This window comes from Choloepus didactylus, chromosome 5 (genome assembly GCF_015220235.1).
Source record: "Choloepus didactylus isolate mChoDid1 chromosome 5, mChoDid1.pri, whole genome shotgun sequence".
NCBI classification, from domain to species: Eukaryota; Metazoa; Chordata; class Mammalia; order Pilosa; family Megalonychidae; genus Choloepus; species Choloepus didactylus.
This window is the reverse complement of record NC_051311.1, coordinates 58,838,307-58,854,987: the sequence shown is the minus strand read 5'-3', so window position 1 is coordinate 58,854,987 and position 16,681 is coordinate 58,838,307. Positions and strand designations below refer to the sequence as shown.

Below are 16,681 nucleotides of genomic sequence, written 5' to 3'. Positions count from 1 at the left end.
TCAGGTATGGAGCTATGTTCCAGGAGGTCAGCTAGCTGTGTTCTTGCGAGTCAGATATATGACCTCTAGATAACTAAACTAGGATTTAAAATAGATGCATACAATGGGCTAAGGAAACTGTGAAAGGATTAATATTTCATTTCTAAGCAGAAAAATGTACATAAGTAGGTTTTATACTCGCCAATAAAACTAGCCCCATGACAATGATTGGTGCTCTTTCTTATCAAGAGAATATTAAACACAAAGTTGGAATTAAATTTACAGTCAGCGTCTGGAATAGGCAGAGGATATTTAGACCCACAGCTAAGTATGGACTTCTATAAACCATTTGTCATTAAAGATGGAAGAATGGGGGAAAGCTAGCTTAGAAAACTCCTCTAAACTTTTAATCGATCAACAAATTCCTATGACAATGAAGCCATCTGATAAGTGTACCACAAGTAATCATAAATTATTGGTGCTGATGATTCCATTATATGTATTTTTTGAGACTAGCTTGGCACTGTCTGAGTAAATCATATTCTGCCTGGGGCTATGTAGCTTACCTCGAATTACTTCAGAGTCATCTAAAATGACTCATTTTTCTATTAAAATGATGAATGGGCTAAATGAGGTGTGTAATAAATACTGCAGGTTTGTAAACAGATTCCTGCTCTCTAGAGAATGGAGGCCTTACTTCATTTTGTAATTCTGCCCCTCGGTATTTTCTGGAGAAGTCATCCTTAAAATACAGCAGAGAAGAGTAGAGAAAGTCACATTGGAATAAAACAGTGAATGTCTTTATGGTTAAGAAATAACCCCAGGGTACACGAAAATAACCCCCATGCAGGGCACAGCTCAGAACATCAAAAAACACAGAAAGAGAATAACTCAGTCCCATTTAGAAATCACATCTAAACCATAAGAACAGGGATACATAAAAGAAATACAGAGTTGTTTGAGAATGTTCAACATTGTGAAGAATTTAATGTCCAATAAACAAAAATGAAGCACATCTCACTGCACATGATATGTCAAATAGCAAACATTACTGCTATTCAATTTACTACTGAATGCACTAAACCACAGGTCTACACACAATAAGTTGAAAGCGATCCTCCAAGGGTACATTGGAACTAACAGTAGTGAGATCTGCCATGATGATAAACTGCAAAGATTGCTGTTGAACAAAAAGGAGCTCATCTGCCTTAGAGTCACATTCAAAAACTAATGTGCAAAACAAATTTGGGATTTGTGTGGACTGAAACTTGATTACGCTAATGTTAAACTGTTAATTTTATACAGGTTAGAGCAAACACCGAGGGCCATATTTCTTAGCCTCTTCAGTAGGAAATGAGATTATGATGTCAGTTCAATAAAATTCCAGGACCTTAATGATAGTTCATTTTAGTCCAGGCAGTGAAGCAAATATGTTACCAATAAATGCCAGGTCATTATAAAGAGAAGGAATTATAACCAGCCCTTTGCACCTTAGTTATTTATGGATTTTTACTCAGTGCTCTTCATACCTCACCTTGACTCCCATAATGACCCAAGTGATGGAGTGTCAATAAGCTATTTATGGCAGGGCTACAGCACAGGACAACATTCAACAAGGTTGCCCTAAGCCAACTGGTTTTGCAAGCAACTTGCATTTATTCAAGTATGACAACAGATTATAAACAGAATTGCTCCTCACCATTGTCTCTAAATATGGCTAATTGTTCATAAGAACATCAATAGCAATATACTCAACTGTGCTGTTTTCTTCTCTAATCACTTTGTCAACAAGGGCACGCAGTTGGAGACAGCTCCTTAGAGAAAGCCAACACAAATGAATCACAGTCACCTTTATGGCACGTTCACTGGACAGGCTCCCCAGTCTTGACATTGTGATTTAATCTCCACTACCATAAGTTCACTCAGCCTCTCTCCCCTCCAGGACCCTCAATATCTAGTCAGCATGATTTCAAGCTTCTTTAAGGGTTCTGATAATGTTAAGGTCTTAGTGTTTCTGGATGAGGAGAGGGTTCAACAATGCACATTTGAGAATTATATTCATCTGTGTAAATCTCTAGCATACAGGCAATGTTCAATCTGTAATAGGAATACTATTCATTCTTTGGGCTGTTAACATCAAGTTGAGGGTGCCAAACTGAGACAAAACATGTCTCTCCTTTTCCACTGCAGTACCTAACACACATATCTAAAGTGGCCTGCCACTCCATGGTATATTTGACTAACAATCTCTTTATAGGGTTATGTGCATTCAGGCTAACAACAATAATATTGTTATAACACACACAGGTAACAAAGAACATGAAGGGAGAAAATGGGATATGAATGCCGTGTCCTGGAAACTATAATGGCCTGCTGAATCCAAATGCTCAGGAGGGAAAATGATGCAGAGCGCTTCTGCTCCCACCCATCTTGCTACCCTTCGAATTTCCTGATAAGTTATTAAGCACAAGATTAGAAAAAAATGAAACTTGCAGATGGGTCCCTGCTCCTATTCTCAGCAATAACATTGAGGAAAATATTTTACATCTAAGTGGCTCAAATTCCTCCAACACAGAGCAGAAACTCTGTATTTAAATAGTACTCAAAAGTAAAACCTCAAAATCATTAACTTCAAAGCAAATTGATACTCCATGCATATACAAATAAATAAATGAATAAATAAATAAATAAATAAATAAATGGAGCTTAGTGTCTATGGCAAGAAAACCATACATGTATGTGTGCATATATAGCCAGAGGAAGGCTTTAATATTGGTTATTTTCAAAACATTGAACTGCACATAAATGTATGCAAAAAAAGCAAAATTTTTAAAAATTATTTTTAAGTGCCCAATAAAGGAATCCAGGATAACAGCTGTTACACTGCAACTTCATTCACCTGGTTAACTGTAATGATACTAATAATCCCAAGTGATTACTTTTACTGTTCTTTTACACAGAACTTCTGAGTATGAACCATGTTGAGCACTTCAAAATTACAGCTGCAAATGAATCCTTTGCCTGTAGGCAGAACCTCACTTATTTTAAGCAGTAGTGGTATTCTTATCTACCTTCTTTAATTTAGTCATTTTCCTCTATGCCTTCTTCTCTTTTACCATGAAATTTTAACCGTCACAGTCTGAAGCACAAACAAAACACAGAACTGAAAAGCACACAGCACAAAATTAATAAATTCTTCTTGAGTGCTTCACTGGTGCATTTCAGACAAAAAGGAAACTGGAGATGAAAAGTGACATTTTGATGGAACAGGCACTTAAATTTGCAAAAACTAAATTTATACACTCACCCACCTGAACTTTTTTGTGTTAATTTTTTCCAAACAGTATAAGGTTTTACAAATTCCAAATATATAATATAGGGAGGAAATAAAAAGTATTAAAAGGTAAAAATGACTTTCCCCATAAACCTCACCCTTGATTGTGGACTTTGAAGGAAAGCAACCAGATGTAATTTATTTTTGTATCACCAGCAACTAACAACATCTAGCACATAGTAGCTATTCAATCAATTTGTGATGGAGGGGAATGAGGAAAGACATCAAAATACCTAATGATCTGACAATGATCTGGCCAAGAACTGAATAAAACAATTAGCGCAGGATCAGAGGTCAGGACCCTCGCATATATTCACATACCACACAAACCATCCGAAGTATACAATCACTGGCTCACCACATCATCACATAATTATACATAAATCCCCTTGATCAATTTTAGAATTTTTCACAATTCCAGAACAAAACTAAAAAATTAAAAATAAAATCCAAGTCCTTCTATACCTCTTATCCCGCCCCCCACTGTTGACCCATACTATTGGTGTAGTAAATTTGCTACTGTTGATGAAAGAATATTAAAATATTATTATTAACTATAGTCCGTAGTTTGCAAGTCATTTTTCCCATATCCCATATTATTTTTTTTAATTTGTAGTAGTTCAAAATATAAGTAAGAACTTATATTTTAGTGTTAATTAGCATCACATATGACTTTAAAAAAATAACCACTTTCAATCAAATTCAACTATAATACAGCACTATTACTCATAATTCCAATAATGAGCTACCACCACCTCTATCCATTCCCAAACATTTAACTTCAACCTCATTAACATTTCTGTACATATTAAATAATTGTTCCTCCTTTTCTAGCTTCTGTCTACTAGCTCTAGTTCCCCTATAGTCTACATTTTAAGACTCTGAGTTTATATGTTCTAGTTAGTTCATATTAGTGAAATCATACAATATCTGTCCTTTTGTGTCTGGCTAATTTCACTCAGCATTATGTCCTCAAGATTCATCCATGTTGTCACATGCTTCAGGACCTCATTCCTTCTTACTGCTGAATAATACTCCATTGTATGTATGTACTACACTGTTTATCCACTCATCTGCTGATGGACACTTGGCTTATTTCCATCTTTTGGCAACTGTGAATAATGCCGCTATGAACATTGGTGTGCAAATGTCTGTTCACGTCCCTGCTTTCAGATCTTCTGGGTATATACTCAGTAGCAGAATTGCTGGGTCATAGGGCAACTCAATATTTAGTTTTCTGAGGAACCGCCAAACCGTCTTCCACAGCTGCTGTACCATTTTACATTCCCATCAGCAGTGGATAAATGTTACTATTTTTCCACATCCTCTCCAACATTTGTAGTTTCCTATTTGTTTAATAGTGGCCATTCTTATAGGTATGAGATGATATCTCATTGTGATTTTAATTTGCATTTCCCTAATAGCTAATGAAAACAAAGACCTTTTCATGTGCTTTTTGCCATTTGTAGTTCCTCTTTGGAAAAATGTCTATTCAAATCTTTTGCCCATTTTATAATTGGGTTGTTTGTCCTTTAATTGTTGAGTTGTAGGATTTCTTCATATACACTGGATATCAAACCCTTCTCAGATATATGGTTATCAAATATTCTCTCCTATTGAGTTGGCTGCCTTTTCACCTTTTTAACAAAGTCCTTTGAAGCATAAAAGTTCAACCCACCTTTTTTAACTGACTGATTTTTTTTTCCTACTTAAAATGATAGAGTTGCTGGTATTAGAAACCTTGGGTTATCCTTGACTCTTTTCTCAACTCTTCAAACCTAAAATCCTAATAATACTATCTCCTAAATATTTCTTACATCTCTTCTTTCTCTCCATTCCTGCTACCACTGATCTAATTCAGATACTACCTATTCTCTCTTGGATTTCTACAAAACTTTTTAACTCGTCTCTCTGCTTCCAGTTAATTCCTCCACAACTCTATCCTTCACAATTCAGTTGAGTGAGCTATCAAAATGACTGTCCAAGTATTTCATTTCCATCTTTAAAACCCTTCTATGTATGTAGTACATTGTTCTTTATACAGCACACATGGTCCTCCATCATAGCCTCACCAACTTCTTCAGCCTCATCTGTTCTCCTTGCCTTGTACTTCCCGCCCAGTGATTCCTTGTAGTTTCCCATTATCCCCATGCCTCCATATCTTTGCCTACAACATCCTACTCTGTACCATCCCTACTCCTCAACCTTGCTGGCTAATTCCTACTAACACTAAATATTCAGCTGAGGCATCACTTCTCCTAGGAAACCTTTTCTATTGTTTCCCATTTCCTTTCCTCCCATTTCCAGGGCTTGAGTGGATTCAATTATCCATTTATTCAATCAATAAGTATTTATTGATTGCATACTATTTGCTAGACACAGGCATTTATTAGGCACCCAAATGTGTGCAGAACAAATGAATGCAGATACAGCAGTGAGTTAACAAGAAAGACAAAGTCCCTGCTTTCACAAGTGAGAAGTCCCACATAAATTAAGTATCATGGCTCTATAACTGACTTAGTACTTTTAAACATTATGTTTAATGTATCTGTCTCCCACATTACACTGAGAATTCTTTAAGGACACGATTTTGCCTTTCCGTTTATATATCCTCAGTACCTAGTACAGTACCTTTCATACTGTAAGCACTCAATAAAACATCTGCCCAGTGAAGGAAACTCACATTTAGATTTACGAGCTCCATAATGTTTAAGCAAATATTTCCAAACTGAGATTTCTCTTAAAGTTTAAGTAAAAAGAAAAGAGACTAGGTAGTTCTATAGTGATAATCCAAAATTACTAAAGTTATACAAGCATAATTTAATAAAACAAAAAAGTGAATCAAAATTTTAATTGGTATTTTAAAAGGAGATCAAATATCAATTGCAAAGTCAAAAAACCCACTACTCTTTAATTTTAAAAACATCTAATGACAGCAAATATTAGATATATATGTACATAGAAAATGTCAACTCACATTAACTTTACAGGTTTCCTGATGCTGTTCCTTTTAATTAGCCTTCATTCTTTATAAGAGTGTGCTCCTGTTCCTAAGAATACCCTTAAGGTGAATATCATTTAACATTGTCATGCAGGTTATCAGTGAACTCCCTCTTTTCAAAACCTCTATCTAAGCTCAACTGATTAAAGTACCAGCACTAGTTAATAAAAGGTAGAGGGGTGGCTGTTATGATCTTCTAAAATCTAGACCAGGATTGACAGCTTCTTCAGCTAAAGCAGCTCTTCCAAAAGGAAAAGTTGCAATCTGATCTGATTTTAAAACTTCAACAATGAACCACCGTGATTTGGCCTTCAAAGAGCTTTGATAAAGCTAGCTGCTATGACTGTAGAAAGTAAAGCACTTACATCTAAACAGACAGCAAACTAAATGTTAACTGTTAGTGGACAGAGAAAAAGGGGTGGGTGGGTGGATATTTCACAGTACCAATATCACATCAGGTTCTTTTTTGACATAGTTCTCCTGAAAGACAGCTTTCCAATTACTTCAAGTGTGTGAAACCCAACCATTTCTTTGTTGCTGGCTGCAACATTCAGCTTCTAAATAAAGAGGAACAAATCAATGTTTGGCTATCACTCAAAGAGTCCCACATATTAGGGTTAAGAATAGGAGCAACAGGGACCCAGCACTCAAAGCAGAAAAATGCTAACATTCATGGGGTACTGAATAATGGGCTCTGAAGATGCCCACCTTTCCAGCTGGGGATCAAGGAATTAAAACACAATAGTAGGGGACGGGGCAAGATGGCAGCAGAGAGAGGAGTGGAATTAGTTAATTCTCTAGAGAACCTAGTAAATAGTCAGGAAAAAATAGTAATTAGTCTGGAACAACTGATGGGGGACATCCATGATTGAACACACATAGTACACCAGCCTGGAATGGGTAGAATGGCTGAGATCGCAGGACAGAACTGTAAGTAAAGCTCCCCAAACAGCAGAGTTGGTGCCCCTCTCCATCGGCATGGCAGGCTGAATTGGAAAACTTCACTGTGGGAAAAAGAAGCAGGCTTCCTTGAGCAAGGGAAAGTGACTCAACCAAGCTCCAACTGTGGTTTTAATTAACAAATCTGGACTACTGAATACAAGCTACAAGGACACATAAACCCTGAGCAAGCAGGAAAGAAAACATGAGGTCATTCCCGGCAGAGAGGTGGGGGGCTGAGAGAAAAAATAAATAAATAAATAAATAAAAGCAGGAGCTTTTGGAGATGGCAGAGTTCAGAACACTGGAAAACAGCCGTGTCCCAAGAAAAGGGGCACAGAGAAATGGGTACAAACACCAGTTGACCAGTGAAACTCAGGGACTGGGGACTGGCTCTGAAAAGGGGCTTTCTCTCTTTTTCTTTTTTTTTCCTCCCATTCCAAGTAGCTCATTAGAGAAAGCCTCAGGCATTTTCAACTGTGAGCACTGATCCAGGCAAGGGTGGAGTTAAGGAAGAATTCAAGTGTACATGATAACTCCCTAAAGGATGCATCTTCCCTAAGAAAAGGGGGGACAGGTGCAGCTCAAGTGGCTTCCCTCCCTCAGAGAATTCATTCCCAGGGCCAGAGATGGGGTGGTGGGGGGTTGGGGAACAACTTAAACTTCACTTCTCACACCCTCAGCTCCTGGCCAGGATAGGGTCTGTTGAGAATTAAAGGGGCTGCAACTCTTTATGTCAGTGGGGAGCTGTGAGCTGGCACAGGATAGGAAAAGCACTGAGTCTAGAGGCCTCACAGGGAAGTCTGACAACATGCTAGTTGTCACCCTTGGGGAAACCTGGTATTGAATACAACAGCTTCCTGAGACCTAGGCCTCTCTGGTCTGGGAAAATCTGATTGGGGTAATCAAGGAAACCAGATGTCTAGACAAAAAAACTACAAGTCACATTAGGAAAAACAAAGATATGGCCTCATCAAAGGAACAAACTTACACCAACTGAGATACAGGAATTGAAACAAATTATTAGTCAAACAAATCTCCTAAAACAATTCAAAAACCAAATCAACAAGTTGAGGGAAGATATTGCAAAAGAGATAAAAGACATAAAGAAGTCACTGGGCAAACATAAGGCACAATTCAAAAGCTTGAAAAAACAATTGACAGAACTTATGGGAATGAAAGGCACAACAGAACAGATAAAAAACACAATGGAGACATATGACAGCAGATATGAAGAGGCAGAAGAAAGGATTCATGAACCAGAGGACAGGACAACTGAAATTCTAGACACAAAAGAACAGACAGGGAAGAGAATGGCAAAATATGAACAGCATCTCAGGTAACTGACTGACAACATGAAGTGCATGAATATATGTGTCACAGTTGTCCCTGAAGGAGAAGGGAAAAGGGGCAGAAACAAAAATGGAGAAAATGATCACTGAAAACTTCCCATCTGCTATGAAAGATATAAAATTATAGATCCAAGAAATGCAGTGTACCCCAAACAGAATAGATCCAAATAGACCAACTTCAAGACATTTAATGATAAGATTATAAAATTTCAAAGACAAAGAGAGAATTCTGAAAGCAAAAGAAAGGCGATACATCACATACAAAGGAAGCTCAATAAGACCATGTGTAGATTTCTCAGTAGAAACCATGGAGGTGGAAAGGCAACGGCACGATATATTTAAGATACAGAAAGAGAAAAACTGCCAACCAAGAATTCTATATCCAGCAAAACTGTCCTTAAAAAAATGAGGCCGAGTTTAAAATATTTTCAAACAAACACATTGAGAGAGTTTGTGAACAAGACACCTGCTCTACAAAAAAATACTAAAGGGAGCACTACAGGCAGATATGAAAAGACAGGAAAGAGAGGTTTGGAGAAGTGTGTAGAAATGAAGACTACCAGTAAGGGTAAAAAGAGAGAGAGAGGAAAAATAAAAATAAAATAAGTTATGACATAAAATCCAAAAGACCAAATGGTAGACATTAGAAATTACGATGAGTAAAATCAGCCAGAAACAAAAGGATGGATACTGTATGGTCTCACTAATGTGGACTAACATTGATGACTGAAATTTGAGAGTTGAGAACACAAGTTATCAGGAGACAGAAAGAGATTTAGAGATTGGGCATTTGATGCTGAAGGAGTACAGAAGGTTCAACAGGGTTGATTGTATAGATTCAGAAATGGAATGGACAGGATAATACTGTTTGATGATTAACACAATATTGGAAGTACTCTGAACAAAGAAGAGTGTGAGTATGGTTGAAAGAGGAGGGCTAAGGGCAGGTATGACACCAGAAGGAAAGAGAGGAGATAAAGACTGGGATTGTGTAACTTAGCGAAACCTAGAGTGGTCAATGATGGTGATTAAATATACAAATATAAGAATGTTCTTAAATGAGGGAGAACAAATGAATGTCAACATTGCAAGGTGTTAAAAATTGGATGGTACAGGGGAAAAAATACATTCAATGCAAACTAGAGTCTACAGTTAACGGTGACTTTGTAAGATGCTTCCATTAATTGAACAAAGGCAATATACCAAAGTTAAATGTCTATAAGAGGGGGATATAAGGGAATGATATGGGATTCTTAGTGGTGGTGATGTTGTCTGACCTTTTCATTGCGTTGTATTTTAATTTTTCTTCTATCTTTTTTATTTCTAGTCTTCACTTTTTTTCCCCCTTTCCCTCTTTCTTTGGGGAAGAGAAGGAAATGTCCTCATATATACTGTGTTGGTGAATGCATAATTACGTGATTATGTGGAGAATCACTATTCACTTAGGGTGGATTATATAGTGTGTGAATAAAACTGTTAAAAAATAAAGAGGGACACAATTGCTGGAGAAAACGTGGAGAGGGATGTACCTATTCCCTGTTGGTAGGGAAGTAGAATGGCACAGCCCAGCTGGAGGGCAGTGTGGTGGTTCCACAGGAAGCTAACTATGGAGTTGCTATATGGTCCTTCAACCCTATTATTGGCTATATACTTGGAAAAACTAAGAGCAGGGACATGAGTGGACATTGCACACTGGTGTATATGGCAGCCATAGTCACGATTCACAATGGGGGAGGGGACCCAAGGGTACATCAACCGATAGAATGGCGAACTGTGGTGTATACATACAATGGAATACCGAGCAGCGGCAAGAAGAAATGAAGTTGTGAGGTATACACCTAGGTAAACGGACCTTGAGGACAGTATGTTGAATGACATAAACCAGAATCGAAAAGACAAACATTTTAACACCTCACTAATATGGACTAACTATAATGTGCAAACTCTGAGAATTGAATCTGAGAGCACAGGTAATCAGGGGAAGGCTTATGGTAAAGGTTCCTAGATTGTAAGCTCTTACAGCAGTCTCTTCTATTCATGAGTTGTAATGGTCATCTCTAAATTCTGAGATGCTGAGCTGGTCGGTCCCTGTAACTTCAGGTATCTGTGTGACACCTGAGACTCAGAGCCAGAGTTCAGCAGCTACGAATGTCAGCATTACGCCAAACAGCAAATATTAAAAAAAAGCTGAGAAAGAGATCAGACTTCAATTAAAGATATGAATGAAACAGACTTGAGTAGAACTAAGATAAATCACACTAAAGGGAAAAGGATGATAATGACTGTTTTAAAACCTCAACTTCCATGTGAAACCAAAGGAAGAGACGTTTATTTGGTACGAGATCTACACTTCATGTAGGACACAATATAATTTAACTTGTATGGTCAGTTTATTCAAACAACATAATCACATTGAACCCTGAATAGGGGGTGAGATCTGATTGGTTTGTACAGGTTAGCATGAAGCCCCGATATATCCCAGAGTAATTTGGGCAGAAAATAAAAAGTATTTGCAAAGCTCCCTTGCGGGACTGGGGAAAAATTGGAGATTTTAAACTTCCCCACCTGAGGAATTCCTGATGTTCTCACAAGCATTGGGGACTACCACTGCAGTGGGCCAAGTCCTCGATCTTGGCGCTTGCCCTTACGAAGCTTCTTACTGCAAAGGAGAGGCTAAGCCTACTTATAACTGTGCCTAAGAGTCACCCTCAGAGAACCTCTTTTGTTGCTTAGATGTGGCCTGTCTCTCTCTAAGCCCATTCGGCTGGTGAACTCACTGCCCTCCCAGCCTACGTGGGACATGACTCCCAGGGGTGTAGGTCTCCTGGCAACGTGAGACATGACTCCCAGGGATGAGCCTGGACCTGGCATCATGGGATTGAGAAAACTTTCCTGACCAAAAGAGGAAGAGAAGTTAAACAAAATAAAGTTTCAGTGGCTGAGAGATCTCAAATGGAGTCACAACGTCATTCTGGAGGTTATTCTTATGCATTATATAGATGTCCCTTTTTAGTTTTTAGTTTACTAGAATAGCTAGAAGGAAATACCTGAAACTGTTGAAGTGTAATCCAGTGTCCTTGATTTTTGAAGATGATCATTTAACTATATAGCTTACACTGTGTGACTGTGTGATTATGAAAACCCTGTGGCTCACAATCCCTTTATCCAGTGCATAGACAAATGAGTAGAAAAAAGGGGGACAAAAAGTAAATGAATAATAGGGGGGAAAAAGGAGTATGAGATGTTTTGGATGTTGTTTTTTGCTTTTATTTTTATTCTTACTCTTATTTTTTGGAGTAATGAAAATGTTCAAAAATTGGTGGTGGTGATGAACGCACAACTATGTGATGATACTGTGAACAATTGTACATTCTGGATGACTGTACGGTATGTGACTACATCACAATAAAATTGCATTAAAAATTTAAAAAAAAAAAAAAAGTAAAATATTAGGCTCACAGTCATTTTCCACACCATACAGTTCTGTTTTAAGAGGGTGGTGGATAATCTGGAAACCTAAAACCCTGCATGGAATATATACATAGGAGGAAAAAAATGTGAAAGTGTATATTCTACCCTAAAAATTAATTATAGATAACAGAACTACAATAATACTTTTTGCTTAGTAATCTTTATATTTTCTCAATTTTCATTAATATCCATGTATTATTTTAATAACTAGGAGAAAATTCAGTGGAATATGTTCAACCATTAAAAAGTGATTCATACAAATATATATTTATTGTTGTACACTGACTTTTACCATAAAGGTGAATTTTTTTAAAAACTTTCTTTAAAAACATAAGAGTTCTATAAGAGTATATATACTATTACCTAAATTTGGGGAGATACCTTTGCACACATTAATATAAGTATTTTACACAGACTTAGTACAACATGAAAAGGGATATAAAACAATAAACCAGAATTTTAACAGTAATTTTCTCTGTACTCTCAGTGATTTTAATATTTTTTATATTTTCTGGTCTTTATCCAATGAACGCATATGCCTTCTATAAAAATAAATAATAACAGTAAAGGGGGAAATCTGGGAAATAAGTTGGAAGTCATTAGGTACTAAACTGCCATGTTGCTGTGGCCATGACATCACTACTCAAATGTTTGAGCACACTTAAGCCAGAAAGAGATCCTCTGCCCCAGCTACAAATGTACTACTTAAATTCTACTCTTATCCCCCTAAATGCTTTGAGGGCTCTCTTTGGCCAATATTATGTTAGAGACTGAAATTCAGGACTTGTGAATACTATAATTTGCCATCTAACACACAATTCCAGAATAAATAAAGAAAAAATCTACAAAACGGAATATACAATGCCAGTTTCTCATGCTTAATCTGCTAAACAAAGATATAAAGACAGACAATAGACAAGATTTATCAGACACAGAACAAAAATGGGCTAAAGGTATGTTTTCCAAGCAAACCACATTACATAATGCTTAAGTTATTGTTGGATGAGAAATCTGTTTAAACTTCCACATTTTTCTAAACTAAACTATTCTCTTTAAATGCCTTATGCGCTGTATCGTTTTTGTTTTGTTTTGTTTTTGCTTGTCTCCATGAACTAACAGGACAAGATAATACATTCAAATTTAGGCAAAGATAGGTAGAGAGAAGGTGCTTCAAGGATAAGAGGCAATAAGGCAAAAGCTGTGTAAGGAAAAAGCCAGCCAAGGATTCTTCTACCCACTGGAAACTAAAAATCTTGCTCCCTGACCCCATTCAAACATGAGCACCGTTAACCCTCTCCACTCCATCCCCAGTCTTCAATGTGGGACAGAGTAACATTCATGGAAATAACCCTTCGACCCACGGGCCTGATATTTTTCCAAATTCTTCAAAATATCCTACAGCTTAAAAGTACAGCAGATATAATCATCAATTGAAATTACTCAATGTTTAACTTCTTTAATTCTGAAATCATTCCCCTTTCACAATAACTTTCTTTTTACCTCCCCTTTTCCCTCAGTTTCACTCAATGTGTTGTCCATGACATTCTTCTTGGTCCATTACCTCTATTCTAGCTTCACTATCTACCCATTCAGCCTGGATCTTGGATTAGTCATTGAAGAAATGTATTCATTACACACTGGCTTCCTGTTATTTTCTCTATTTGCATCTGGTCATAGGTTGGCCTCTCAAAGAAATGACCAAGATAAAGAACAGGAGAGCACAGAAACTGACCCACTTCTTATAAATTGTTAAAAGATTCCCAATTGCCTGCTAAACTCAGGACATCCCCTCACTCTTGCATTCAAAGTCCTCTACTATATGGTCCCACTTTCTCTCTCCTCTGAGTACCCAACTATGCTCCAATGAGCTCTAAAGGTTCTGAGACATTATATCTGGGTTTCTAGGAAGGCTGAAGTAGGGGCAGAGAAGTCAGGATCGCAGGCTTCAACTTTTATTTAACAATGGAAAGTCCTTTATTAAATTATGTTACATAGAGAAGACAGAATATTATTCAGTGACTAATAACTGTATTTCAGAAGAATGTTCGGTGATGACGCTAAACATTATATACAGCATTATCCAAATTCTTAAATATGTCACAGAGGTTAAAAAAAAAAAAAAAAATCCAGAGGGCAACATCCCAGGGTAAACCACGGTTATTTCAGAGTGACAGAAATATGCGTGCCATTATATTTTTTTCTATTAATAATCATTTTCGCAAAAAGAAACATCTTCATGTAATCATTTCTTTAAAAATATTTTTATATATTTTATTTTTAAAATAAAGTTATTTTTTTTCATTAAAAAAAAAATTGTTCCTCAAGGCCAACTAGGCTGTTTTCCCTTTCTGAAGCCCAGAAAATGAATGATCAAACCTTACTCATCTTCGCTTGGAATCTTCCCCAACCAGCATCTGATAGTTTCCAGCAGGAGGAGAAACAAAGAGGAGGCTGCTGGCCCCAGAGCCTCTGGGTTGAAAATACAATGAAACCAAAAAGCAAGAGGGGAAAAGCAAACAAACAACATTCCTCTGGCAAGATGCAGGTGAGCGTCTAAGCATTGATCTTTACTTCAACACTTCTGAAGTTATCCTGCCTTAAAGTCTGGGTGGTTAATCTTAACAAACTGTCAGGTAGTTATAAAAAGTAAAGTCAAGAAGCAAAGAGAACATGAATATTATCAACGCTAAACACTGGCAAGGAGTACTGAGCTTTTCCCAAACATAAGGAATTTCCTTCCCAGCAAAAAATGTCTACTAAATCTTTAATACTCACCAGGTGCTTTGCCTTAGAGCGTTCCTCCTCATTTAATATTCTCTCTTGAAGAATGGCTCTGGTTAACTGCTCATTGGCAGTAGCCCTCTCTTGGTCCAGTCTGAAAAGACAAACAGAGTTCAACTCAGAATAAGACTTTTTATTAGGTGACATTATTTAAAGAAGGAAAAGAAATACTTAAACAACAACAACAAAAAAAAATAGAAACATATAGCCATCAGCGTTAAGACACAAAATCATTTTGGCCCCTAATTCATCATAAACATGTGTATGTTTATAACTGATCACTTAAAATAACAGAATTCAAATAAATCAAGAAGCTTATCAATTTGACTGTTAAACATTATGTAAAGTTCTTCTCATGTACAATTGAAATCACCCACCTAAACATTCCAAACTTGGTGCCGCCCTTCCTGGATATATAAATAGTAAATCTAATTAACATGCCATTTTTTTGACAAATATTTGAAGACAACATCATCTTCCTTTCAAAATTGACCCATCTCAAATATTTATAGAACACAAACAGACACTGTGCTAGGCACTGAGGACAGTGATGAGCAAGAAAGACCAGTCCTGTCCTCATGAAGCTTACATTATATAAAGGAAGGCATACGTTAGAGAGTTAGTAACACCAATAAGTTTGTCTTTCTTCCCAGTGAATCACCCCACTTTCAACAATACTCATGTGGGAGAATGACCAGACCTTTCAACAGCATAGCTCCTCATTTCTGGAACAACCCCAATTTTTCCCTTAGCCTCAAATTAAACATAACACTCCCAACATGGTCTAACAGAATAACACAGCAAGAACTTTACCTCCCTGGATGTATATACAATATTAATTCTATTAATGAAGGATACAACTGCATTAGGTTTATCAGTAGCCTCATCACTCAATTAGATCATATTAAGTTACAATACACTAAAACACTTCATTGTGCAGGATAAAGATAAATCACTTTGGCACCAATTTTCTCCATAGTGCCTGGCACATAATGGGCATTCAGAAATCACTGAATGAGAGGACATTTCAGTCTAATCTAGTGGACAAAGATTTTCTGATTGCCTTTTCTTCTTTGAGAGAATGACCAGTCTATACCATCATATTCCCAAAAGTATCCCATGCTTTAAAAAGAACAGGTAAAATGATATGTTGATATGAATGACACCTACTTTATAGTTGTAAACTATGAGCACTGAATTCAATTCAGAAGTATCAAATTTTAGTTTTAAAAGATTTTTGAAAAGAAAAAACTTTTTGTTACTATTTTTAAATTGCTCCCTCATCCTGATATTCTGGACTTCTCAGAAATCAACAGCAGTATGCAAAATAATCTTGTAAAATATATTCCAAAGTTATACTGCTTTTCCCCTAAAGAAAAATATTAGAAAAATTAAAACCTGCACTTTGAAATTCTCTAATGTAAAAGTAAACTACATTCTTTTATTGTGTTTTTTTTTATTTTTTTTATTTTTTTTATTTTTCATACAGTTGATTTAGGGAAAAAAAAGTTTAAAAAAAAAAAAAACCAAGGAAAAAAATATGCAGAGCCCCCTTGAGGAGCTGGTGGAGAATGCAGGGGTATTGGCCCGCCCTACCTCGATGGTTGCTAACATGTCCACAGACACAGGGGATTGGTGGTTTGATGGACTGAGCCCTCTACCACAGAATTTGCCCTTGGGAAGACTGCTGCTGCAAAGGAGAGGCTAGGCCTCCCTATAATTGTACCTAAGAGCCTCCTCCCGAATGCCTCTTTGTTGCTCAGATGTAGCCCTCTCTCTCTAGCTAAGCCAACCTGAAAGGTGAAATCACTGCCCGCCCCGCTA

General features: G+C 36.9%; 1 protein-coding gene across 2 annotated transcripts in view; it reads right to left on the bottom strand.

Moving 5' to 3' along the window:
* Positions 1-16,681, bottom strand: part of CHCHD3 (coiled-coil-helix-coiled-coil-helix domain containing 3) — a 341,725-nt gene that overhangs the window by 205,413 nt on the left and 119,631 nt on the right. For both annotated transcript variants that reach the window (XM_037836138.1, XM_037836139.1), the window contains exon 4: positions 14,852-14,951. In XM_037836138.1, the coding sequence (XP_037692066.1) occupies positions 14,852-14,951 (100 nt within the window). The remainder of the gene's footprint in view (positions 1-14,851; positions 14,952-16,681) is intronic.